Here is a 27,494-nt window from a genome sequence, read left to right on the forward strand (position 1 = left end):
CTTCACTCACCACAATGAGCCTCAGGTCCCACACCACCAGGTTCAGGGACAGTTATTACCCCAGAACCATCAGGCTCCTGAACCAGTGTGGATAACTTCACTCACCACAATGAGCCTCAGGTCCCACACCACCAGGTTCAGGAACAGTTATTACCCTTCAACCATCAGGCTCCTGAACCAGTGTGGATATCTTCACTCACCACAATGAGCCTCAGGTCCCACACCACCAGGTTCGGGAACAGTTATTACCCCACAACCATCAGGCTCCTGAACAAGTGTGGATAACTTCACTCACCTCAACTCTGAACTGATTCCACATCTGACAGACTCATTTTCAAGGATTCCACACCTCACACTCTCAGTATTATTTATTTCTTATTTGCCTTCTTTTACACATTGGTTGTTGTCAGTCTTTGTTTATGCATCATCATTATGTGCCGTGCCATATGTCATCATTACACGCCGTGTCGTATGATCGTGGTCTTTCCATGGCCATGATGCTTCTTGGCAAATTTTTCGACAGAAGTGGTTTTCCTTTGCCTTCTTTTGGGTAGTGTCTTTACAAGACGGGTGACCTGCAGGCTGGCGGAAGGAAGGAGCACCTTACACCTCCTTTGGTAGGGACGTATCTCCACTCCATCCATCACCCAATACCTGGAGTATTGCATTCAGTTGTGGTCACCCCAGTACAGGAAAAGTGTGGAGGCATCAGAGAGGGTTCAGATGCGGATGCTGCCTGGATTAGAGGGCATGAGGTTGGACCAATTTGTGGTGTCTTCTCTGAAGAGCCAGGGGTTGAGAGGGGACCTGATAGAGGTTTATAAGATTATCAGAGACATTGATAGAGTAGATGGTATTTTTTCCTCAGGATTCTCTAACAGCAGGGTAGATGCTTGCAGGCTTCCCCCCTCAGCACTGTGTGAGACTAGAACCAGAGGTCATAGGTTGATGAAATATGTAAGGGGAACATGAGGGGAATGTCTTTACTCGAGGGTGGTGCGAGTGTGGAATGAACTGCCAGCGGAAGTAGTGGGATGCGGGTTTGATTGCGACATTTAAGAGAAGTTTAGTTAGGGTCATGGATGGGAGGGGTATGGAGGGCTATGGTGCAGAGTGGGTTGACAGAAAACCAGTGCGGCACCATCTAGACGGGCCAAGGAACCTGTTTCTGCACTGTAGTGCTCTAAACCCAGAGGGCATGCATTTGAGTTGAGAGAGGGAGATGCACAAGTTTTCTTTACTCTGTGGTACTGTAGGTACCAGGTGTGGCGGTGGAGGTAGGTACAACAGAAACTCTTAAAATGTTCTTAGAAACACCCATGAATATGCAGTGAAGGGAGATTTATCACAAATTTCTACAGATGCACTGTGGAGAGCATTCCAACTGGCTGCATCACTGTCTGGTATGGAATGGAGGTGGGGTCAGGTGGGGGTGGGGGCTACTGCACGGGATCAAAATCAGCCGCAGTGAGTTGTAACCTCAGTCAGCTCCATCATGGGCACCAGTCCCTGTTATATCTTTAAGGACATCTTTAAGGAGTGATGCCTCAAAAAGGGGGCGTCCATCATTAAGGACCCCCATCACTCAGGACATGCCCTTTCCTCACTGTTACCACCAGGAAGGAGGTACAGGAGCCTGAAGACACACACTCTGCGATTCAGGAACAGCTCCTTCCCCTCTGCCATCTGATTTCTGTATGGACATTGTACCCTTGAACACTACCTCATCACTTTTTTATTATTTCTGTTTTTGCACTACTTTCTTAACTATTTTATATATATATATATATACACACACACTTACTGTAATTCACAGTTTTTTCTATATTATCATGTATTGCATTGAACTGCTGCGGCTAAGTTAACAAATTTTACGACACATGTTGGTGATAATAAACCTGATTCTGATATGAATCCTATGCAGATAGAAGGGATTCATTTAGTTAGGTACCATGAACTCTATTACTCTGTCAGTGCAGTGCATTATAAACACTTTAAACCTTCCTTTATAATGCTGTTTACATTTATGTACTTGTGTACATTTTAGTCCATGCTTTAACCTCTGTTTATTTTTTATTTAAATCCTTTTTCTTATAACTGTTGAATTTTGGTCTTTGTTGCATGTTGCACCCTAACCAACACACCACAGCAAATTCCTAATGTAAATGGGTATGATGAATTCCCCAAGAGGACCACAACCTTGCCGTAGTTTGGAGGCCCATGTGCTTCAATGACCCAGGGGGCTATGTTGGTTGGAGTCAGGGCTTTATGCTTTGGCTCTTGGTAGGGTCACCCATGCCAAGCAGGTCAAAGGGTAGAAGACAGACTAAGAGTGGTCCATTAGTCCTCCAGGTTCGGGGGCTCAGCTCTGGGCCAACAATCCTGACTGGTAAAGCAGAACTGTTACAGAAACAGCAATGAAGAATCCTTCTGTAGAGACAGGCACGGAGGGCCTTCGTTGCAGCCCGAGACGCCATTGGCCTAACAGGCGGTAAGTAGGGATATGATGAATAAAGTTGATGCTTCATTAGTTTGGCGCAACTTAGAAGTTCATGAGACATGGGAGCAGAATTGGGTCATTCAACTCATTGATTCTGCTGCATCATTCTATTTGTCTGATTAATTATCACTCTCAACCACATCAGGCTGGTAGGGTGGGGATGTATCACTACCAAAGGACGTGCAGGGCGCTCTTTCCCTCCGCCAGCATGCAGGCCTCCCTTGAACAAGGTGTAGCACCTGCTTAGCCCCCCCCCCCCCGATCAGGGTCACGTGAAGCCATGGGAGCAGGTGGCGGATGGTCTCATGGGCAGCCGGTGCAGATCTATTTCAGCAAAATCTTATTGATACATTTAGATTAACTTCTAAACAATATAACATCTACTCATGAGCAATGCTTCTGCTGGGGAGACAACAGGGCAGCTTCAGACAGAAACTTCTTTTGCGCCTAACATAAACCTCTGGCTTTCTGCCAGCTAATGTGCTTTCCTTTCTACACAGAAAGTGACCTAATACAGATCGGAAACTGCTCAGGAATATAAAAGCTGAATGTGCACAGTCACACAGAAAAACATAAATGAATTTCCCGAAGGGCAGAACACCTGTAAAACCCTCAACCCAGTTGGAGGAAGACTCCTGATGCTCTGGTGTTATTTTATTCCAAGTTCTGATTTATGTCAAATCTAATGATGCATGAAGTTCAGCTGATGGTCAATTTGACACCCTGCAGTCTGTGTAGGCAACTCTCACCTCCGCTATGCACAGACACAATGCCACTCCTCACCCTGTCCCAGGACCTGCGAGGGAAGCACTGATCTTCTTCTGTTCTATCTCCCCAGGTATCCCACACCTCCCAGAGCAGTAAGAGGATTTCCAACATGTTGCGGGAGTGTGCAGCCCAGCTCGAGGAAGGTGAAGAATTGGATCGGCACTCCAACCTGGGAGATAGTGACACCTACACTCCAGTAACCGAAGGTACAGCGCGGTTCATTGTGACCTGTTACATTAACCCTAGGCAGCACTCAGTACCCCTCAGAATACTGCGAGGAGGCTAAAATACTCTTCAGCAGCTCAGGTTCAATCTGGAGAGAAGTAACACACACAAAATGCTGGAGGGACTCAGCAGGTCAGGAAGCATCTGTGGAGAGGAATAAACAGTCAATGTTTCGGGCCGAGACCCATCTTCAGGACTGAGAAGGAAAGGGGAAGATGCCAGAAATACGGTGGGGCAAGGTGAGGGAGGATGGCTAGAAGGTGAAGCCAGGTGTGTGGGAAAGGTAAAGGGATGGAGAGGAGGGAATCTGATGGAAGAGGGAAGTGGACCATTGGAGAAAGGGAAGGAGGAGCGGACCCGGGGGAGGTGATAAGAGCTAAAAGGCCAGGGTGGGTAACAGAAGAAGAGGGGAGGGGGAGAAATCTATATACATGTTATTAGTTTGGAGGCCACCTATAAGGTGTAGCTCCTCCACCCTGAGGGTGGCCTCATCATGGCACAAGAGGAGGTCACAGACCGACATGTTGGAATGGGTATGAGAATCAGAATTAAAATGTTTGGCCACCAGGAAAATAATGGAGGTGAATATAATGGTGAATATAATGGAGGTGCCCAATTTCCAAAGAGTTTCACCAGTGTAGAGGAGGCCACCTCGGGAGCACCAGACAGAATAGACAATGCCAACAGATTCGCAGGTGAAGTGTTGCCTCATCTGGAAGGGCTGTTTGGGGCCCTGAATGGGGGTAAGGGAGGAGGTGAGGCACTTCGGCCACCTGCAGGGATAATTGCCGGGGGGAGATTAGTGGGGAGGGGGCGAATGAACAAAGGAATCGTGGAGGGAGCGATCCCTGCGGGAAGTGGAGAGGGGGCAGAGGTCAAGATGTGTTTAGTGGGTGGGTCCCTTTGGAGATGCAGAGAATGGTGTGTTGGTTGTGGAATCCCATGGGGTGGTAGGCAAAGACAAGAGGAACTCTATCTCGGTTACAGCTGCCGGAAGATGGGGTGAGCATGCATGTCTGAGAAATGAAGGAGATGCGAGTGAGGGCAGCATCAGTTGTAGGAAACAGAGCGGGAAATGGAGTTAGCATGTCAACTCAAAGGACCTGAATCAGAAAAGGACCTTATGAAGGGAGGATGTTGAGAAGATATCCAAAAATGAAAGGGTTAATGGATGAGGAGTGTTTAATGACTGTGTTCCTGTAGGCACTGGAGTTTAGAAGAGTGGTGGGGGGGTGCGATCTCTTTGAAACCTATCAACATTGAAAAGTCTTGATAGAGTGCATGTGGAGAGGATGTTTCCTATGGCAGGGGAGTCTAGGACCAGAGAACGCAGCCTCAGAATAGGGGGACATCCATTTAGAACAAAGTTGAGAAGGGATTTCTTTAGCCAGAGAGTGGTGAATCTGTGGAATTCATTGCCACAGGCAGTTGTGGAGGCCATATCGTTGGGTATATTTAAGCAGAGTTTGATAAGTTCTTGATTCATAAAAGTGTCAAAGGTTACGGGGAGGAGGCAGGAGATTAGATTGAGAGGGAAATGGATCAGCCGTGATGAAATGGCAGAGCAGACTCGATGGGCCAAATGGCCTAAATCTGCTGCTGTCTCTTATGGTCTCTGACAGAGGAATTGCTGCAAACAAGGTTATTTAGACAGTGAGTGAATGGGAACAGTTAGGGAGATCGTGGGAGAGCAGGAGCAGGTGCCTGGCAAGTCAGGCTGGGGACAAATGCCACTCCCGTGGGATAAACTGAGCTGAGCTAATATCACAGGTGGGAGGCTGATACACAGCAAGAGTGCTAGGTTGGATGCTGATCGCTAGCATGGGTGCTGCCCTCCAGTGTTCGCTCGGCAGACAAGCTGGAACGCATTCATATGCAGCTGTCACTTGTGTGAGATGAGGAACTGCTGCAGGCTTGTTCTTGCTGAAAATTGGCTCCAGGATACCATCATGACACTCAGGGACTTGGGCGAGACTTTTGAGTTATAACTATGTTTATCTGCGATAGTAACTACATACTGTATGTGCTTTATGTACTGTGTGCTATTGGTTCTCTGTTTCATCTTGGCCCTAGAGGAATGTATTTCATTTAGCTATGATCATGTGTATGATTAAATGATAATTAAACTTGAAATCTCTCTTCCAACTCTCTCTCCCCCCCCACTCTCTCCCCCGTACTCTCTACATCGTACACTCTCTCCTCCACACTCTGTCTTCTCCCTCACTCTTCCTCCCATAATCTCTCCCCCCAACTCTATCCGCTCCCTCACTCTCCCTCGACTCCCCTCACTCCATTGACCCTCCCTCCCTCACCCCCACCTTCACCCTCTTATCTATGCACCCTCCCCAGCAGACAAGATTTCCGTGGCGCTGCGCTCCAACCCGCTGGCCAGCGGAGGGAGGCGGAGGGCAGCCGAGCTGAAGATAAAGCGGGCGCTGCCGGCAGGCGGTGGCCAAGACTGGGCACAGACCTGGGATTTCTTCCGGAGGCTGAACGAGCGCTGCGTGGAGTGCAGCCTGTGCCGCAAGCAGCTCTGTTACCACAACAGCACAGCCAGCCTGAGGGAGCACCTGCGGCGCAAGCACCACCTCGGCGATGCCGAGGGGCGCCCCTTCCCTGACGAAGGCTCATCGTCCTCTGAGTCCATGGGGCAGGAGCCCGAGCTGAAGAAGATGGCAGTTCACGGCTCGGAGATGGCGGCCGAGAAGCGGGAGGAGGCGATCGACAACCTGATCGCTGGGATGGTGTTCCGGGACCTGCAGCCGCTCTCCCTGGTCGCCGACGAGGGCTTCAGGCGGCTGCTGGGCTTCCTGGAGCCCAGCTACCGGCTGCCGTCGGGGGCCCAGCTGGCCGCTCACCTCCGTCACAGGTACACGCTCTGCAAGCTACGGCTGGCCCACCAGCTCCGCTCCATGCCCTGGCTGGCGCTTTCCACGCACAGCTGGAGCACCCCGGCCAGGCGGGCCTACCTGACCGTGTGGGTGCACTTCATCGACGGCCGCTGGAAGCCGGCTCGCTGCGTGCTGAGCACGGGGCCCACGGCCACCGGCAGCCGCGAATTGCTGCGCTCGGCCCTGGGTGACCTGGGCGTGCCGTGGCAGGCGGTCAGCTGCGTGGTGCGTGACGGCGGCGGGGCCGCGGACCGGCTGGCCGACAGCTGCCCGCAGCTCTCCTGCGCCGCCCGCACGCTGCAGCAGTGCATCAAGCAGGGACTACGGACCGAGGCGGTGCAGGACGCCCTGCTCAGGGCCCGCCGCCTCGTCGCCCACTTCCAGCAAGACCACCGGGCCGCTGCCCAGCTCGATGACCGGCTGGCCGAGGGCAGCGGCCCGACCCAGCTGCTGCTGGACACTCCATGCCACTGGGACACCACCTTCGACATGTGCCAGCGGCTGCTGGACACACACTGGGCAGTCAGGGAGGTTCTGCAGCAAGAGGAGGAGTGGGAGGCCGGGGAGCCGACCGTGCCCAACCTCTCCGATGCCCAGTGGGAGCTCCTGCGTAACATGCTGCCCATCCTGAAGCCCCTCAAGGTGGCCCTGTCCTTCCTCGGCGAACAGCAGAACGCCTCCGTCTCCTCACTGCTGCCTTGCCTGCACGGGGTGCTGGCCGCCCTTGGGCAGCAGGCGGTCGAGGCTGGCTCCCCGTGTGGCACCGTCATCGCCCGGATCCGCTCCGAGATCAGCCAGCGCTGGCGCCTGCAGCGCGACGAGGATCTGCCGGACAACCCCGCCGTCCTCGCCTCCTTCCTGGACCCCCGCTTCAAAGACCTGCGCTTCCTGAGCGCCCGGACCCGGGAGCAGGTGCAGCGCAGGGTGAAGGAGCTGCTCTCTGCCGCGCTCCCGGAGCCACACTCACCCAGCACCTCCTCGGAGGGCGAGCGGGCCTCGGCCGAGCCCAAGCCCAGCGAGTACGACCTCCTGTTCGGCGAGGACCCGGTGGACCGCCTTCCGGAGCTCCACCAGCAGATGGAGAGCTACCTGGCCGAGCCGCTCCGTAAGCGCCACACGGACCCGTTCCAGTGGTGGCGGGACAACGCGCACCGCTTCCCCGCCCTCGCCGGCCTGGCCCGTCGCTACCTGGCCGTGCCTGCCACTGCCATACCCGTCGGCCGGCCGTTCCTCGCCTCCAGCCGGCTGCCGGACGACACCGGGGCGGCACTGTCCCCCGACGACATCAACCGGATTATCTTCCTGCACCAGAACTTCGATTACATCGAGTCGCTGAAGTGATGGGGCCAGCCCTGCCTTTACCCCACTCCCTCCTGCCCCGTGGACGTCTCCCGGAGAGGGAGGCAGCAGGGAGCCAGGCTCACAGAGTCTGCACCAGCTGGCGCACTGTGCCCAAAATCCACCCACAACCCTGCATGTTGTTGGGATGTGGGGGGAAGCCAGAACTCGTGGGGACCCCGCACTCCAGCCCCCAGGGAGAACGCGTACGCTCCACATTGAATCCCGGGCTCTGGCGCCATGTGGCAGCGCTCTCCCCGTTGTACCATTGTGTTCCCCCAATTTGTGGTCATTTGTTGGGTTCGGGAGGAGGAGGAGAGATCCTGAGGGACTGGGGCAGTGACCGAGGGTCCCAGAATGGCTGGTTATTCGTCAAGGGTCCCTGCTGAGTGGGGCAGTGACTGAGTGTCCAGGAACGGCTGGCCAATGACCGAAGATTCCTGCGCAGCGGAACAGCGACTGAAGGCCCCTGAAAGGCTGGCCTGGAGAAGGGGGATCTCGGGGCAAAGAAGATCCCAAGGAAGAGGCAGAGGAGGTGGTATTCCAGCAGAGAGAATGGGTGTGGAATCCTGCAGAGAATGGGGCAGTGGGAAGGCATGAGGGGAGCTGACATGTTGGAGTGGAGGGTGGAGCCTGTCCCATTTTGAGCTCCCAGAAACCTGGAGGAATTCAGTCTGTCAGGTGGACAGTTGAGTCTCCAGGCCGAGACCTTTTCTCAGGTAGCGGGGAGGGGGTGGGGAGAGGGTGAGCGAGTGGTCAGTGTTAACAGGGGAGAGGGTGATAGGCAGATAGAACGGAAGGGGGCGGGGTTGTGATGATAGGCAGGGAGAAAGCAGCTTCACCTGAAACACTGAGGAGCAAGTGAACTCCTGCATATCACCACCATCACAGGACTTGCTGAATCCAGTCTGTGTTCAGGGCCATATCATCAGCTTAAGGTAATGGCGATTAAGGTGCCCTGGGGAACTTTTACCAACTCTGGAGAGTGAAGGTGAGGGCCTCCCCTGGCAGGGTGGCATTCCCTCAGGGCTGGCTGGGGCCATAGGTGATGCCAGGCTGCTGGAATGAAGCTCAAATCTGCAAACCACTGACTCAGAGCGACACACTGGCTTAAACCTTGGTCGTTGACGCAGAAAACCATGTTGTTGCAAAATAAGATGCCCTTCGTTGTGAACGTCCTTGCATTAATCTCAAGAGAGAAGCTGCATTTCTACAGCACTGGGGTCACCTGTTGGTGTCTCGCTGTGCCTGGCAACTAGTGAGGTCGCTTTCGTGGTGTCGTGTGCTATTGTGATCGAGCCAAGGTGTACACAACAAGATCCCGCTGGCTGCAGTGAGCTCGACCCAGGTGCTTGAGCTTGCGGCAGGCAATCCGCTAGGGGAATCCAAGTTCCAACAGCGGACGGAGTCTTGCTCCAGATTCCAGTATCTGATTACAGTCTTCCCAACCACCATTTTCTCTCAGTCACCTTATGTACAGACATTCCCGTGCCTAGTGTCACTTTATGGGCATACAATCAGTCTATGTAAATAAGCTATCTTATATACTTATATTTATTGTGTTTTTTTTATTGTGTTATTGTGTTTTTTTGTGCTGCATCGGATCTGGAGTAACAATTATTTTGTTCTCCTTTACACTTGTGTGCTGGAAATGATATTAAACAATCTGGAATTTATTTGACCTTGCGTAATGTCACACTCTGAGAGGTGATTTTCAGACTCAGTCCGAGGTCTCCCCACGCCTGGAGATCCACTCAGGTTTACCTGTAAAGACGGGTGTCGTGGTCAGCTGGATGTCCTTCAACAGCTGGAGCTGAGGTCATTTAAAGATTTTTGAGATGTCCCAAGGCATTTGTAGCTAATGAGGCGGAATTGAAGTTGGATCTGAAAAATGTGGATTAGGGTCACAGCACCAGAGTGCAGGAAAGGGGCCTTTGGCCCATCTAGCCTGTGCCAAACCGTCATTCTGCTTACAGGACTGTAGAACTCAGAAGGGGGTTATTCAGCTCATTGTCTCGGTTCTGGTCAGAAACAAGGTACCCAGCCTAATCCCACCTCCCAGCATTGGGACTGAATGCCGGCAGATCACAGCTATACAAGCCCACATCCAGGTACAGTGATTCAAGATTCAAGCCTCTCTCGATAAGAAAATAGGTAGGAGAGTAGGTCCTGCCAATTTCTCTGGCTTCCTGGGGACATCCTCATAAATCTTTGTGCCCTTTCCATCTCTTCTGTAACTACAACAGAAGCATCTGTACACAGTAGTCAGGTTGGGATCTAACAAGGGTTGTACATCTGCTAATGGCGAAGCAAAGAGGTATGCAGTTCAAAGATCCATCAATCTTGCTCAAGTCCATCGGCCCCACTGGGGCAGAAGCTGCCAAAAGCAGCTCGCCAGAGTCCCCTGTCTCACGCCAGTCTCTCAGACTGTCCCCAGGTGTAGCTGATCTTTGAAGGTCCTTCCTCTCAGAGCTTTTGTAACTGTGGCTTCTTATGGGATGATTCCTTGCAACCGGGCTTGGAATCGTCCCTGGGAAAGATCGGCCATAGTCCTACTGAAAGGTACAGGGGGTATGAGATACTGGTTGGCCTAATTCTTCCATTGTATTATTTTAAATGCTCTAATGACATAAAGTCCCTCCATATATCCTTTGACCAACCAGTTAGCTTCAAACATAAACTGCAAGGTTCATCTATTGTTCCACACCTCTTGGTCTCCCTTTTGCCATAAATTCCCTCACCTTACTATGTTGTCATGGAAGACAACAGCACAGAAACAGGCCCTTTGGCCCATCTAGTCCATCCCGAACGATGACCACAAGAAAATCTGCAGGTGCTGGAAATCCAAAGAAATACACACAAAATGTTGGAGGAACTCAGAAAGTCAGGCAGTATCTATGGGAATGAATAGTCGATGTTTCTGGCCGAGGTGCTTCTTGAGCACTGAGAAGGAAGGGGGAAGATACCAGAATAAAACGGTGGGGGAGAGGAAGGAGGCTAGCTGGAAGGTGATAGGTGAAGCTGGGGGGGGGGGGAAGAAAGGAAAAGGGCTGGGGAGGGAGGAATCAGATAGGAGAGGAGAATGAACCAGAAGAGAAAGGGAATGAGGAGGGAGCACCAGGAGGAAGTGACAGATAGGCAGGTGAGAAGAGGTAAGAGGCCAGAATGGGGGATAGAAAAAGAGGGGAGTGGGAGGGAATTTGTTTTACCACCAGAAGGAGAGATGAATATTCATGCCACCAGTCTGGAGGCCACCAAGACGGAAGGGGTTGCTCTCCACCCTAAGGGTGGCCTCATCTTGGCTTATTTTACCGAACTATTACTCTGCTAGTCCCATTGAACTGCACCCGCACCATGTCCCACCTACCCATATACTTACCAAAATTCCTCTTAACAGTTGAAATCAAATCCTTATCCACCGGCAACTCTCACCACCCTCCCAGTGAAGAAATTCCCCTTAAACCTTTCACCCTAACCCATGACTTCTAGTTCTATTCCCACCCAACCTCATACTACAGAAGTGGTTTGCCATTGCCTTCTTCTGAGCAGTGTCTTTACAAGACGGTGACCTCAGCCATTATCAATACTCTTCAGAGATGGTCTGCCTGGTTTCAGTGGTCACGTAAGCAGGACTTGTGATCTGCACTGGCTGCTCAAACGACCGTCCACCACCTGCCCACATGGCTTCATGTGACCCTGATCAAGGGTGGGGAGGGGCTAAGCAGGTGCTACACCTTGCCCAAATGTGACCTGCAGGCAAGCAGAGGGAAGGAGCACCTTACACCTCCTTTGGTAGAGACGCATCTCCACCTCACCAACCATACAATGAAATACAGTATCTAAAATTATAATAAGAAATATTAATGACAAATAAATAGTGCATTTATATAGTAATAAGACATGCCCTCTTCTCATTGCTACCATCTGAGAGGAGGTACAGGAGTCTGAATGCACGCATTCAACATCTTAGGAACAGCTTCTCCTTTCTGCCACCAGATTCCTAAATGGACAGTGAAACCATGTATACTACCTCACTCAGTTACGTGCTTTTCACACTAATTATTTAATTTACTTTTTATATAGATTTCTAATTGTAATTTCTAGTTTTTAAAATACAGCATGGCTGCAAAACAACAGATTTCATGGCATCTGGTATTTTATGTCGGTGACAATAAACCTGCTTCTGGTTCCTTAAGGAAGTTGGAGATGTATGGAAAAGCGGAGGAGAAGATGACTGGGATTTAAAAATAATGCATAAAGTTGATGAGCAACATGTACAGAATGCCGGAGGAACTCAGCAGGTCAGGCAGCAACTATGGAGATGAATAAACAGTTGACGTTTCAGGCCGAGACCCTTCATCAGGACTGAGATGGTGGGGTGGGAGAGAGGAAAGAGGATTGCTGGTGAAGCCAGGTGGGTGGGAAAGGTCAAGGGATGGAGAAGAAAGAATCTGATAGGAGAGGAGAGTGGCCCACAGAAGAAGGGTTGAGATGAAAGAGCTTCAGTGGGAAGAATGGATAACCCTTTTGCTTCGCCTCGAGAGCCAACAATGCACTTGGAAGTGATGCCAAAATCACAGAACAGAGTTGACATCAGGATCCTAACCCTTTTAATGCCATTAACTGAGGGGTCTGTGGACCCCAGGTCTACATTACACAGTTGCACCATCCCTCCCTTTAGAATTTCGCTGACCATGAGAGCGGCTGTTCACATTGTCCCAGACGTGGTCACAACACTGATATCCAGTGCATCGGCAACCTCTGCTCTGAGCGAGGCTGGACTTGGTCCTAGCTGTTCAATTCTTCCATTAGATATTCCACTGCACCTCTCTGGACAGTCTCGGCTAGAGACAATAAGCAGAAATAGGTATATGGATTAATGCTGAATCTTCTCTTTATTTCCAATGTCAATTAACCTGCTGCCTGTCTGAAAACCTGTTGTAAAAGACATGGTGTTGGTTCAACATGAGGAAATCTACAGATGCTGGAAAAGCAAAATGCAGATGGATCGCAGCAGGCTGGGCAGCATCTATAGGGAGAAGCACTGTCGACGTTTCGGGCCGAGACCCTTCGTCAGGACTAACTGAAAGAAAAGATAGTAAGAGATTTGACAGAGGAAGGGGGAGGGGGAGATCTGAAATGATAGGAGAAGACAGGAGGGGGTGGGGTGAAGCTCAGAGCCGGACAGGTGATTGGCAAAAGGGATACAGAGCTGGAGAAGGGAAAGGATCATGGGACGGGAGGCCTCGGGAGAAAGAAAGGGGAGGGGAGCACCAGAGGGAGATGGAGAACAGGCAGAGTGATGGGGAGAGAGTAAGAGAGATAAATAGTTAAAGGTGGGGTAAGAAGAGGAGGAGGTGCATTAATGGAAGTTAGAGAAGTCAATGTTCATGCCATCAGGTTGGAGCCGACCCAGACGGTATATAAGGTGTTGTTCCTCCAACCTGAGTGTGGCTTCATCTTGACAGTAGAGGAGGCCACGGATAGACATATCAGAATGGTGTTGGTTCAATATTGCCTCATGTAGGGAGACAGAGTGAAAAGCTCAACTCGCCTTCTGTTCACACACAGCGCACTGCAATGGTGGCTGTCTGAGTGTCTGACAATGGCAGGAAACTCGCGCAGAGGATGCTTTCTGACATGGAAAAGCCATTGTACTGGGGCAGTTCCACTTTCTCAACCTCAGAAGTCCGGGTCCAGTGGTACGAACAAGCGTCTGAAACTGGGGTCTTCCCTGGTTTCGGTGGATGACCAGGACATCTGTCTTCACTCTCCACAGAGCGTCGCAGTACAGACCTTGCTGGCCTTTACATTTATCACTGTAGTTCTCATCCACCCAGTCCACCAGAGCTGACTTTGCTTGTTAGGACAGGCATGTCCCTATCTCACTGGGGTTTGAGGATCACCGGCAACCCTCACCTGGTTTAGCCTGCCTGTCGAAGCAGTGTCACATGTGGACGGCCACTTGGAGCAGCAGGTGAGAGCTGAGTGACCAGTGGGGACCAGAGGTGCCCCAGAATGGACACGACAAGCCCCTTTACCAGAGGTGCTACTGCTCCGTTCAGCCTGCATTGAGGTAGAACAATGCAGAATAAAGTATGACAGCTACAGAGAACGTGCATAGTGCAGGCAGACAATGAAGTGAAAGATTGTAATATTCAGAGGTGCCATGCCAGTATCGGAGTTGGGAGTTCAATTCGGACGCTGTCTGTACGTTTTTCCACTGTGTTGGTGGGGCTCCTCAGACTCTCAGGCTTCCCCCACTGTCTGAAGACGTTCCAGTTAGTTGCTCACTGTAAATTGTCCTGTGATTACAGTTGGATTAGATCGGGGATCGGGGGACCAGAAGGGCCTGTTCCTCGCTGTACCTCTAAATAAAATAAATTCCGCAACCAAGAGTCCATCTCGTCATTGGATTAGACATTGGCCAATGGGAGAAGTCAGAGAGTGGTAGTGGAGGATTGCTTGTCTGAGTGGAGGCCTGTGACTAGTGGTGTGCCACAGGGATCAGTGCTGGGTCCACTGTTATTTGTCATCTATATCAATGATCTGGATGATAATGTGGCAAATTGGATCAGCAAATTTGCTGATGATACAAAGACTGGAGGTGTAGTGGACAGTGAGGAAGGTTTTCAAAGCTTGCAGAGGAATTTGGACGAGCTGGAAAAATGGGCTGAAAAATGGCAGTTTAATACAGACAAGTGTGAGGTATTGTACTTTGGAAGGAAAAACCAAGGTAGAACATACAAGGTAATTGGTAGGGCTCTGATGAGTGCAGTAGAACAGAGGGATCTGGGAATACAGATACAAAATTCCCTAGAAGTGGCATCACAGGTAGATAGGGTTGTAAAGAGAGCTTTTGGTACGTTGGCCTTTATAAAATCAAAGTATTGAGTATAAGAGTTGGAATGTTATGGTGAGGTTGTATAAGACATTGGTGAGGCCGAATTTGGAATATTGTGTGAAGTTTTGGCCACCTAATTACAGGAAGGATATTAATAAGGTTGAGTGCAGAGAAGGTTTACAAGGATGTTGCCGGGGCTTGAGAAACTGAGTTACAGAGAAAGGTTGAATAGGTTAGGACTTTATTCCCTGGAGCACAGAAGAATGAGGGGTGATATGATAGAGGTATATAAAATTATGATGGGTATAGATAGAGTGAATGCAAGCAGGCTTTTTCCACTGAGGCTAGGGGAGAAAAAACACAGAGGACATGGGTTAAGGGTGAAAAGGGGAAAGTTTAAAGGGAACATTGGGGGGGGCTTCTTCACACGGAGTGGTGGGAGTGTGGAATGAGCTGCCAGATGAAGTGGTGAATGCGGGCTCACTTTTGACATTTAAGAAAAACTTGGACAGGTATATGGATGAGAGGGGTTTGGAGGGATATGGCCCAGGTGCAGGTCAGTGGGACTAGGCAGATAAATGGTTCAGCACAGCCAAGAAGGGCTGTTTCTGTGCTGTAATGTTTGATGGTTCTATATAATGAGTCTATTCAGAATCAGAATCAGGTTTAATATCACCGGTATATTTGTGAAATCTGTTGTTATGCTGCAGCCATACAATGCAATACATAATAATAAAAACTATAAATTACTAAAAGAAAAACATGTTTAAAATTTTAATTTAAATATGTAGTGCAAAAGAAAAGAAAAAAAAGTAGAAAGTAGTGAGACATGGGTTCATTGTCCATTCAGAAATCGGACGGCAGAGGGGAAGAAGCTGTTCCTGAATCACTGACTGTTCTGCACCTCCTTCCTGATGGCAGCAATGAGACGAGGGCATGTCTTCTTTCCAAGGGTCTGGTAACAGCAGGATAGAAGCTGTCTTCGTGTGTGGCAGTATATGCTTTCAGGCTTATGTATCTTCTGTCTGATGGGAGAGGGGAGAAGGATTTCCGGGGTGGAGGGTTAAAAAAGAACAGACCACCTTCAGGTGACCCAAGGGCAATCTAACAGCCAGTGAAGTATGACTGGTATCAAAAGACAAACGGCAGCCATTTTGGACACAGATTTGTGATAATGAGCATAGATTCTGGTTTAGTGATAATCATACCTCATCAAGGACGCCAGAGGGAATATCTTGACATTGTGGGTCCTGTTCTCTGTTCCAACATCTTATAGAGAAGAACTCTGTACTCCTTAGCAACACACACACACACAAATTGCTGGAGAAACTCAGCAGGTCGGGCAGCATCAATGGAAAAGAGTAAAACTGGACGTTTCAGCTGAGATCCTTTTCAGGACTGAAAGAGGGAAGGGGAGGGGAAAATTACCAGAAGTTGGAGAAATAATTTCCTTTTCAAGTATGCGTCTGATTTGTAATATCAGAGTTCTAATTTCAAAGGTTCACTTTATTATCAAAGTATGTCTGCAGAGTACAACTCTGAAATTTGTCTTCTCTATATAGCCATAAAATACAGAAAAACATAGAACCAAAGACAAAAACCTTCCCCCGCATGTAAAGAAAAATAAGCAAAAACTCATAAAACCCAACCCCTCCCTTGAGCAAAAACTAACAGATCAGAACATCAAACCCCAAAACCCAGGCTTCCAATCAGTAACAAGAAAGAATGGGCAAGAGAACGAAAAAAATTATAGAACCAATATGAACGACAGTGACTCGGACCAGCCACCTCGAATTTAATTTTAATCACTACACCCTTGCAACTGTGGTTTGGGCCTCTTTTGAATTAGCTGTTTGATGCCCCATTTATAGCTCAGCAGTGATCATTTTATTGTTCTTGTGAAAAGGAGGAGGGCAGAAAATTATTTATATTGATGTGTAACAGTCACTGTCTAATTTGCTCTGGGTTGGTAACTTTGTGTTCCAGTAATTATGGGGTAAAAAAGCAGGCAATGATAACTGCACCAGAAAACACAGCTGCTTCGTTAATAACACCCAGGAGAGTCAATCTGCTGTACTCATCCTGAAGGGTATTCGGCATGTCATCTAAAACTTTGATAAACCTCTGTAGATGTACAGTGGAGACTTTACTGACTGGTTGCCTCACGGCCTGGTATAGAAACACTAATGCCCAAGAATGGGAAATCCTACAGAAAGTGCTGGATACGGCTCAGTCCGTCACAGGGAAAACCCTCCACAATAAGCACATCCACACAGAGTGCTATCGCAGGAAAGCAGCAGCCATTATTAGGGGTCCCGACCACCCAGTTCATCTTCTCTGCTGCCATCAGGATCTGATTGGACAAGAGTCCACATGAACGGAATCAGAATCAGGTTTATTATCACCGGCATGTGACGTGAAATCTGTTACCTTGGTAGCAGCATTTCAATGAAATACATAATATATAAAAAAAGCATAAATCTTATTCAGTATACTTTATACAGTATATGTATATTGAATAGATTAAAAATCATGTAAACATATACTATATTTTTTTAAAAAAGTGAAATAGTGTTCAATGTCCATTTAGGAATCGGATGGCAGAGGGGAAGAAGCTGTTCCTGAATCACTGAGTGTGTGCCTTCATGCTTCTATACCTCCTACCTGATGGTAACAGTGAGAAAAGGGCATGCCCTGGGTGCTGGAGGTCCTTAATAATGGACGCCGCCTTTCTGAGACATCGCTCCCTGAAGATGACCTGGGTACTTTGTAGGCTAGTGCCCAAGATGGAGTCGCCTAAATTTACAACCAGAATGCTCTCCAAGGTACATCTACAGAAGTTTTTGACTATTTGTTGACATACCAAAATCTCTTCAAACTCCTATTGCCTTCTTTATAGCTGCATCAATATGTTGAGACCAGGTTAGATCCTCAGAGATCTTGACACCCAGGAACTTGAAGCTGCTCACTCTCTCCTCTATGAGGATTGGTATGTGTTCCTTCGTGTTACCCTTCCTGAAGTCCACAATCAACTCTTTCGTCTTACTGACATTGAGTGCCGGGTTGTTGCTGCGGCACCACTCCAGTAGCTGACATATCTCACTCCCTCTCATTATCACCTGAGATTCTACCCACAATGAGTGTATCGTCAGCAAATTTATAGACGGTATTTGAGCTATGCCTAGTCACACAGTCATGGGTATATATAGAGAGTAGAGCAGTGGGCTAAGCACACACTCCTGAGGTGCACCAGTGTTGATCACCAATCCGCACAGATTGTGGTCTTCCGGTTAGGACTCGGCCTGAGAAGTCTCTCCACAACTGCCTGACATGCTGAGATTTTCCAGCTGTTTGTAAGTTTCTCTGAACTTTCAGCCAATCACTTCAAGGGGTGGTGCGGAGTGATGGGAAGCGACGTGACGTCGTTACCCTTCCGGGTGGAAGGTCGCGCGGAGCAGCTTCCGGTTTCCATTTCTTGTCTGGACGGGGCTCGTGAGAGAAAATGGTGAAAGTTGGTTTTTTTTGTTGGGAGGAGGGAGGAGAGAGTTACGGGGAGAGGGCTGAGTTGGAGGGCGTGTAGGCATGCGGTGTGTCGCGGATCCTTGGCGTCCAGTTCAGATGAGGGGGAGAGGTGCTTTGCTGCAGCATTGACCGACGGTGGGGGGAGGGTGTGTGGGGGTGATCGGGGCAAAGAAACGAGAGGGAGAGGGGAGGGTGGAGGAGCGGAGGGGAGGAAGAGGATTAGAGACAGCCAACCTGAGGAGATTGGGGTGTGGAGGGCAGGGATACTGAATCGGCGACGGAGGGGTTGAGCAGACACTCATCACTTCACTCTTTTCAGTCACACACCATCCTGCTGGTGCAGCCCACGAAACGACCAGAGGGCAGGACGTATGCCGACTATGAATCTGTCAATGAGTGTATGGAAGGTAGAGTGCTCTATTTAATCTGACCAGAAATGTGATGTGTATGATTCTGTGCTTCATTAACGAGCTGTAACTGGGAGTTGGGGCAGTCCGGTCATTTCTAACTTCCACCTAAGCCCAGTCACTGTTTTAGATTTCTGGGCCTACAGACAACCAGCTGGAGAAACTCGGTGTGTTGAGCAATAGAGTGAAATGGAAATTGTTGTAACACACACAAAATGCTTGAGTAATTCAGCAGGTTAGACAGAATCTATGGAAAGGGAAAAAGCAGTTGACATTTTGGGATGAGCCCCTTCATTTGATAAAGGGACTCAGCCTGACATGTGGTCTGTTCATTCCTCTCCCCAGAGGCTGCCTGACCGGCTGAGTTCCTCCAGCATTTTTTGTGTTGCTTTGGATTTCCAGCATCTACAGAATTTCTCTTGTTTATATAACATGTAACTTTAAGACGTCCCAAGTTAGTTTAGGTTCTGTGTTGAGGCAAGTTATTTAAATTCCTGAAGCACTGCATATAGTCCCAGAGCAGAAACTATTCCTTTTACCCACAGACACTGCTTGACCTGCTGAGTTCATCCAGGAGATCGTCTGTTGCTCCCCAGTGACTGCTGTCTCTCACCTCCTCTACTTTATTATTAACTGCTCACCCCAAGTAAACTCCTGAGGTCTCTCTTGTCCCTCATCCATTCCTCTCTTGGCTCCCAGCAGGCCTCTGAATTTTCCAGGCAGAATCCTCAGTGCTCCTTCTCTGCTGAGGCTGTCTGTATTCACCTCTCTGTAAGGCTTGGAGTGTGATCAAATCCTAATTATTTATTTAGTGTGATACAGTGTGGAATAAGCACTTTGAACTTTGCCACTCAGCAATCTCCCGATTTAATCCTAGCCTAACTACTAGACAATTTACAGTGATCAATTAATCTACCACTGGTGCCTTTGGACTGTGGGAGGAAACCGGAGCACCCAGAGGAAACCCACGCAGTCACGGGGAGAACGTACAAACTGTTTATAGGCAGCGATGGGAATTGAGCTCAGGATGCTGGTACTGTAAAGCCTTGTGCTGCCAAGTCGCCCTGCGCTTAATTGCTTAATAAGTAAGAAAGGCAAACTGGATGCTGGAAATCCTTTAAATTGGGAAAGAGCCATATTATTTTGGATAACATCTATCAGAAGGAATCTGATTGCTAACCAGTGCAGGTGACGAAGGCAACACTGACCTTTGTCGGTCAAAATATCGGGCACGGCAGTTGGGAAGTTGTTGGTGAGTGCACTTGGGGAAGGGCGATAACTAAAAGAGAGCATAGGTTTACGACCAGAAGCAAGAGATATTTGCAGTTTATTCACATATTTGGAACGAGCTGCCAGAAGTAGTGGGTTGAGGTGGGGACATTAGCAACATTTCAAAGCCATGTACATACGTAGAGAGCAGAGGTTTAGAGGTCGTGGAGGCGGCATGATAGAGTAATGGTTAGTGCAAAGCTTTATGGTACTGACAACTCAGGTTCAGTTGTCGCTGCTGTCTGTAAAGAGTTTGCACGTTCTCCCCATGACTGTGAGAGTAGGTTAATTGGTCATTTGTAAATCGTCCCATGATTAGGCTCGAATTAACTTGGAGGTTGCTGGGTGGTGCAGTTTGAAGGGCCAATTCTGTGCTTTGCCTCATTTGGTAAATAGAGGGCTATAGGCCAAGGTAGGCAGATGGCACTAGCTCACTGGACAATGCAGCCAGCAAGGATGAGTTGGGTAGCAGGGCCTGTTTCCACGCTGTTTAAGTCTGTAATCGGAAATATTTCCTTTTAGATCTGTTGCCTGTCAAACTGAATATTTCCAGCTTTAATAAAAGCTTACTATCAGATCCTCGGTAAAAAGTTTAAATCAATTGATCAGTTGTTTGCCCTGGCATCACTTAAAGTTCATTTGATAACATCCCTCAGTCATTTTGTTGTTCCTGCTGTGATTTCTCCAATTGTTTCCCCTTTGAGGGAGGTAATGAGCTGGGAGGGAGCGCCAAGTTATGCATCGTGAGGGGAAGCAGTTCAGCTTGCGCCTATTGCTCATGCATTAAAGGTTTTGCATCAAGTTGGGTGTTAAATACGTCAAGTTTGTATTTGTTTGTCCATAGGTGTCTGTAAAATGTTTGAAGAGCATCTGAAACGGATGAACCCCAACAGCCCCTCTATCACATACGACATCAGCCAACTCTTTGATTTCATTGACGACCTTGCTGACCTGAGCTGTCTCGTGTAAGTGCAGTTATCAGTTGTGTCTTAGCAGAGGCCTTTCAGCCCTCGACCTGAAGCAACAAACATTCGACCGGAGGGACAAGTCCTGAAACAAGACAATTCCTCTCCTCCTGCAGACACTGCTTGCCCTGCCCACTTCCTCCTGCAGATTGCTTGTTGCTCCAGATTCCAGTGTCTGGTGTCTTCTGCAGCCGATCTCTATCTGAATTCCTTTGCAATACCTTGGTTAACCATTAGCCTTGTCACTCCAGGGAAGTCTGTTGCTTCCATTTGGTCCTCAGGACTTTGCAGTGTCTACTGGAGTTAGAGATTCCTCTTCCATATGTCAGTTTTGCCCCTCTGTGCTGGCCTTTGAGCCTCTGCTCGTTTGGGATTTTGTAAACTTAAGCCCTACATGAGATTTATCCAATGCTCACCTCGTTACTCAGGAATGGCAAAGCTACTTTTAAGAGCTTGAGTAGATTCGGTTTGTCACCCAAAACACTTGCAAGTTTCCACAGATGGAGAGAATTCTAACTGCGGCACCATCGCCAAGGTGGGGTTTCTGCACAGGATCGAATTCAGCTGCAGAGAGTAGCTCCATCCTGGGCACTAACCTCCATAGTATGCAGGACATCTTCAAGGAGCAATGACTCAAAAAGGTGGCGTCCATCATTAAGGATCCCCATCACCCAGGACGTGCCCTCTTCATTGAACCATCAGGAAAGTGGTACAGAAGATACACACTCAATGATTCAGCAGCAGCTTCTTTCCCTCTCTGATTTCTGAATGGCCATTGAACCCATGAACGCTACCTCACTATTTTTGCACTACTTACTTAATTAAACCTGATTCTGAATACAGCTTCCTAGGGCCACTCACTGATGGATTATGAATATATTGTACCTGTTTGTGGAGTTAGTCTACCAGTGTAGGGCCAGCCAAGTACTTATCAAAGAGGCAGCAAATGGAGAGCAGGCCGATGGATGTGGATCCGATCACTGGCAGTACAGGTCTAAATGGGCTTCTTGGCGAGTGTAAAGTCACTGAAAAGCAGTTTGGTCAGATCGGATTTGAATTGAGCCCCTAATAATTCCCAGTGTTGATGGGTTGCTGAATTGAGGAGCTGTGGTGCAATTTCAATGGCCAAACATTTTAATTTTGAATCCCATTCCTGATCTGGGTCCGTGGCCGCCTCTTGTGCCAGGATGAGGCCCCCCTCAGGTGGAGGAGCAACACCTTACCCTCCAACCTGAAGGCATGAATATTGATTTCTCCTTCTGCTGGAAAAAAGATCACGAATTCCCTCCCCCCACCAACCACTTCTATTCTCCACTCTGCATTTTTACTTACTCTCCTGCCTGGGGTGGTTCCTCCCTTTTCTTCTATGGTTCGCTTTCCTCTCCTATCAGATTCCTTCCTCTCCAGCTCTTGATCTTTCCCACCCACCTGGCTTTGCCTCTCACCTTCTAGCTGGCCCCCTTCCCCTTTTTATTCGGACATCACCCCCCCCCCCCCCAAAGTCCTGAAGAAGGGTCTCGGCCCAAAGCACCAAAGATGTCCTTTTTTCCATAGATACTGCCTGACCTGCTGAGTTCCTCCAGCATCTTGTGTGTGGTGATTGGATCCATTTTAACTTTCCTGGTGTTAATGGGATGCTGAATCGAGGAGGTGGTGTGGAATGTTAGGAGAAGGTTTGTCAGACCAGGCCTGGTTCAGGCTCCCACTCTCCCTCTTGAAGCTTCTAGCAAGTGCAAGAATCAGGTTTAAAAGCTCACCCAGATTCCGAATTTGTCCAACCTAATTACGAATCAGAATATAGTTTAATATCAGCGGTATAAGTCATGAAATTTGTGTGCGGAAGCAGTACAATGCAACACATAATTTTAAAAAAACGGTAAATTACAGCAAGTATATATTCAATAGTGCAAAAGCAGAAATGGAAAAAATAGAGAGGTAGTGTTCATGGGTTCATTGGCCATTCAGAAATCGGATAGCAGAGGGGGAGAAGCTGTTCCTGAATCGTTAAGTCCTTGCCTTCACACTTCTTTATCTCCTCGCTGATGGTAGCAATGAGAAGAGGGCATGTCCTGGGTGATGGGGGTCCTCAATGATGGATGCCGCCTTTTGAAAGTATCTTCATTTCTCGGGAGGCTAGTGCCTGTGATGGAGCTGGCTGAGTTCACAGCTTTCTGCTGATCAGAGGCGGCTCTGTCCCGTTCTCTCGGGGCAAGTCACTTGCTCCTTGCCTGTTGTGGCTGGTCGTTTCCAGTCAGTACTGGAACATCCCTGAGCATAGTTGGGGTGTTGAGAGTCTCTTGTGTTTATGATCAGTGTGTGGCACTTTCTGTGCATGAATATGCTGTTCCTCTCCTGGAGGACAGGTCTTCAGCGCTACCGTCTGGTACCTGAACCTTCTGTGTCATCCACTGCGGTCTCACTTCGCGTGGGCACATGGCAGTGAATTTAGTTGCTCAAAGAATTAATACCTATCATTGTGGGGCCAGCGGGAGGAAACCAAGGTATAGTATCTATTTAAGACCATGTCATAAGAGCAGAATTAGGCCATCTGGCCCATCAAATCTGGTCTGCCACTCCATTGCGGCTGATTTATTATCCCTCTGAACCCAATTCTTCTGTCTTCTTCCCGTAACCTTTGACACCCTTACTAATCAGGAACTTAACAACCTCTCGTTTAAATATACCCAAAGACTTGCCCTCCATGGCTGTCTGCAGCAATGAATTACAAAGATTCACCATCCTCTGTCTACAGAATTCTTCCCCGTCTCTGTTCTAAATGTATGTCCCTTTATTCTGAGGCGGTGTGCTCTGGTCCAAGACTCCCCCACTATGGGGAATATCCTCTCCTTGTCCACTCTGTCTGGGCTTTTCAACACTCCATACCCAAGCTCCTCTTGATATTCCGATGAAGCATATTAAACTAAGTATATTTGTTTTGTTCCACAGTTATCGAGCAGACACACAGACATACCAGCCATACAATAAGGACTGGCTGAAGGAGAAGATCTACATTCTGCTTCGCCGGCAGGCACAGCAGGCGGGGAAATAACTTTGGCCTGTCTCTTCTTGGCAGGAGAGAGTGGTTCCACCAACTTTTGTTCTTTTTCCTTTGTAGTTCACAAATGTTCCTCTCCAGGTCTTGGCTGTACCTAAGTGCATTGATTCAAGATCTGAGGTATTTTTGTAGAAATAATTTTGAATTTTTTTCCCTGCCTCCCCCCAACCCCCCGAACACCATCCGTTAGCTTTTTTTTAGAAAAATCATGCATTAAGATAGACCCGTGTTCAATGCTGTGAAGAGTCTTGTATGTTCTTATAGCATTCAAGATGCAAGTAATGTCATCTGAACCTTTTGATGCTTTTTTCCTTTGGAAGGACCCTGACAAACTTGCCTGTCACCTGTTCAGACATCCAGTTTTCTTGCATGCAGGACAACTCATCGTTAGTGGTTTTGCAAACACACGTTTTTCTGTGATATCGTGTTTATACAGCAGTGCGATGCTAAATGTTAGACGTTTTTCCTACGACACTGAAGCTTCCCTTAGGGGCGTGCTGTGTATCTGCCAGACGAAGGTCTCCTTATCCAGTAACCTTTATTCTTGCTTTCTCTGGTTGTATTTGTGATTTTTGCAGATTAAAGATGTTTTAATATTAAACTGTTTCATTGAGTTGGCTTTTGATTATAAGAAAAGGGAGTCTGAGGCTGGGTAGCATCTTTTTGCTGTAGGTTCCTCCTAGAAGCAGAATTTAGCTCTGACTTAACTCTATCCTACAGGAGGATTGGGAAATTCTACTGACCTTACTGTCCAGACCTTGCTATAGACAGCAGTGTGGCTACATTCTGGCTAATGGGTAAAAAGTCCATTGGGCCCCACTGAGGTGGTACCAGATGTGAGGGAGATTGGATCAGAGTATTCTTGTGTGCTTACCTGGGTTTTCCCCTCAGTAGGCTGTGTTTTTCTTCAAGGAGCAAAAAGACATTTCAGAATCCGAATTAATATCACTGGCGTATTATATGGCGTGAAATTTGTTGTTTTGTGGCAGCAGTACGTTGCAAAACATAATAAAATATAAATTACTATATATATATATATAATATACACACACAAAAAATTAGTGCAAAAAAGAAAAAAATGAGGTGGTGTTCATGGGTTCAATGTCTATTCAGAAATCTGATGGCAAAGGGGAAGAAGCTGTACCCGAAACGTTGTGTACCTCCTTGGTAATGGTGTGACAAAGGGTCTTGGCCCAAAACGTCGACGGTGTTTCTCCTTATGGATGCTGCCTGGCCTGCTGTGTTTCACCAGTATTTTGTGTGTTGTTTGAATTTCCAGCATCTGCAGATTTCCTCGTGTTTGCAGAGGGAAGAGGGGTCTGTTTGAGGCATTAACTTTTGGATTTTGTCCTGGATACTGGGTATCTCGTGTAGATGGAGTATAGTTGCGTTTACAGCTTTCTGCTGCCTTTTCTGATCCCGTGCAGTTAACCCTCCATACCAGATGGTGATGCAATGCAATCAGAATGCTCTTGATGATGCATCTGTAGAGATGTACGTCTGCTGACATACCAAGTCTCCTACAGATGTGTGTTCTTTGTAATTGCATCAATGTGCTGGACTCCAGACAGATCTTCAGAGATGTTGACAGCCAGGAACTTCAAACTGCTCACCCTTTCCACTGCTGATCCCTCAATGAAGGCTGGTGTGCATTCCCTCAACTTCCCCTTTCTGACGGTCACAATCAATTCCTTGGTTTTACTCACATTGAGTGCAAGGTTGTTGTGACACTACTCAGCCAGGAGATCAATCTCACCCCTGTATGCTTCCTTGCCGCTATCTGAAATTCTGCCAACAATAGTTGCGTCATCAGCAAATTTATCGATGGTGTTTGAGCTTTGCACAGCTATGTAGTCGGGGATATTAGAAAGTACAGCACACTGGTGTTGACTATCAGCGAGAAGGAGATGTTGGTCTGCTGGTGAGGAAGTCAAGGATCCAGTTGTAGCAGTTGTACCTTTTTCTCAGACACTAATAAATCACAACACTCCCAAACAGTCAACATTGTATTTATTGAAACAATCTTGCACACCTTGAAAGAAAGTTAAACCCAGGGTTTTGTGATTTACAGCATCCATGGGTTTTCATGTGAATGATTGTTTTAAAGTGTTTTTACCCACAAACAAAACAACTCTGTAAAATTGTAATATGTCAATGCTCTTAACTCTTGTACATTGCTTTGAGGCAGAACCGAGATAACCAAATGGATCAGAGAGAGACCTCAACTGCCTTTGTATTACAATTCTCTAAAGTAAGCATACAAACTCACAGTGTAAACACTCGTACACAAAATGAAAGCTGAATTTAGTGGCAAAAAAGGGGAAAAAGAAGTCCATTCTCACTGGAAGTTTCTGGAAACTGATGAATTACCTTTTGCAGTTAAATTATACCACAATGTACAAATAGAAAAGTAAGATGATTGGTGCATAAAACACTTACAGCTTTAAATTTGTTAGGAAGCTGTGGTTTATTGGGTGAATTTGTGATCAAAGACTTTTTGAACTGAAGTTTGATACTTGCTGCACCTGGTGATTTTTAGCCTGTTTAACAGGTATCTATATTTTACTACAATCAAACGAGCTGGAGAGTGTGTGTAGCTGCTCTGGTGTCTAAATGCATTTCTAGTCTTGCCGCTTTAGCCCTAAAGCCACTGTGGAGTACTGAAACGCTAATCTGCGCCCTTGAATGGAGGGTCACTGGATCTGCACACCATCTTGGCAGCAGCTGAAGGGTTAGTGTCATAGAGGTATGCACCCCCCCCCACAACTGACTGAAAGGAACCATCATCATCCTATGGGATGGAGAGAGAGAGAGAGAGAGTGAGGGTCATAGAGGCATGCACATCACCATTTAATGGTCAGAGGCTGACTGGTTCTAACTTCGGCATGGATTGCTATAATTTCAGATTTTCACGGTTCAAGTGTATTTTGGTGAGTTCAGATTTAGATGGGGCTTGTTCCTATGGTTAGTAGGCTCTGTAAAGCAGTGAATTCTCTATAGTTGCTTAGAATTAAACAGAAGGGTAAGGAAACCACAGGACAGAATGCTGTTGGACTTTTGTGAAGATAAGCACAATATTTTTAAGCTCACTGTAAAGTCAATAGTTAAAATGCTCCGTTTCTGATTTTTTCCTTGCTCGCACTTGGTTTATTGTTATACACACAGCTGCGCTGTTCTTCACGTTTAAGAGGTTTTAGCTGGTTCGTCTGCTAACTGCAGATCTCATGCTAGGCTACCCTTATACACTTTAAAATAGTATGCAAAACCCAACAGAGATTTGGCCAAGGAATCTTTGTGATTGTCCTTGGTTAAAAGCGTCTGAGGCATTATAGAAGTTGAGGGACAGCGGGAGTGCCTTCACTGGCCAGGCCCCGCTTGCTGTTTAAAACAATTCAAACTTAAAACAATTTTTAAAATCTTAAAACACTCTATCAAAAGGTTCAAGTGAGTGACGCCAGCAATTCTCATCACCCACGGGTAAAACAATGAAAATAGCAATCTGTCAAAAACACTTGTTTTAAAAAACTAGAAAAACAGAGGTAACTAAGTAAAGAATTTTTCTAGCCAGGTTAAACTGGAATGCTAGATTTGTGCACAGTACCTCTGACTAAAAAGAGTAAAAGAATTGGCTTTAATTTCTGGTGTCTAGACTGGCTGGAACATGTTGGGCTGAGGACATTGGTGCAGTCTGGACTCAACATATCAATGCT

The 27,494-nt window shown here is 47.8% G+C and overlaps 2 protein-coding genes and 1 long non-coding RNA gene across 3 annotated transcripts; 2 read left to right on the forward strand and 1 right to left on the reverse strand.

The window, feature by feature from the left end:
* Nucleotides 1–223: 223 nt before the first annotated feature.
* On the reverse strand, nucleotides 224–17,940 carry LOC132402233 (uncharacterized). Its single transcript, XR_009514852.1, has 3 exons — nucleotides 17,430–17,940; nucleotides 15,775–15,964; nucleotides 224–807 (listed from the first exon to the last, which is right to left on the reverse strand). It is a non-coding gene; the product is annotated as an uncharacterized LOC132402233 (long non-coding RNA).
* si:dkeyp-117b8.4 (E3 SUMO-protein ligase ZBED1) lies at nucleotides 2,774–10,273 on the forward strand. Its single transcript, XM_059984996.1, has 2 exons — nucleotides 2,774–3,474; nucleotides 5,843–10,273. The coding sequence occupies exons 1-2, from the start codon at nucleotides 3,378–3,380 to the stop codon at nucleotides 7,723–7,725; spliced, it is 1,980 nt and encodes a 659-aa protein (XP_059840979.1). The 5' UTR covers nucleotides 2,774–3,377; the 3' UTR covers nucleotides 7,726–10,273.
* A 33-nt stretch (nucleotides 17,941–17,973) lies between the features above and the next one.
* On the forward strand, nucleotides 17,974–24,385 carry erh (ERH mRNA splicing and mitosis factor). The gene is made up of 4 exons (XM_059984998.1): nucleotides 17,974–18,071; nucleotides 18,408–18,495; nucleotides 20,609–20,729; nucleotides 23,676–24,385. The coding sequence occupies exons 1-4, from the start codon at nucleotides 18,069–18,071 to the stop codon at nucleotides 23,776–23,778; spliced, it is 315 nt and encodes a 104-aa protein (XP_059840981.1). The 5' UTR covers nucleotides 17,974–18,068; the 3' UTR covers nucleotides 23,779–24,385.
* Nucleotides 24,386–27,494: the final 3,109 nt, after the last annotated feature.

The sequence above is a fragment of the Hypanus sabinus genome, chromosome 11 (genome assembly GCF_030144855.1).
Source record: "Hypanus sabinus isolate sHypSab1 chromosome 11, sHypSab1.hap1, whole genome shotgun sequence".
Taxonomy (NCBI): Eukaryota; Metazoa; Chordata; class Chondrichthyes; order Myliobatiformes; family Dasyatidae; genus Hypanus; species Hypanus sabinus.

Excerpts from the sequence above, each read along its gene's own strand:
- si:dkeyp-117b8.4 (XM_059984996.1), top strand. The coding sequence starts at position 3,378 with ATGTTGCGGGAGTGTGCAGCCCAGCTCGAGGAAGGTGAAGAATTGGAT. Across the intron at positions 3,475-5,842 it reads CTACACTCCAGTAACCGAAG|CAGACAAGATTTCCGTGGCG; the intron begins GTACAGCGCGGT and ends CACCCTCCCCAG.
- erh (XM_059984998.1), top strand. Across the intron at positions 18,496-20,608 it reads TGTCAATGAGTGTATGGAAG|GTGTCTGTAAAATGTTTGAA; the intron begins GTAGAGTGCTCT and ends GTTTGTCCATAG. Across the intron at positions 20,730-23,675 it reads GCTGACCTGAGCTGTCTCGT|TTATCGAGCAGACACACAGA; the intron begins GTAAGTGCAGTT and ends TTTGTTCCACAG.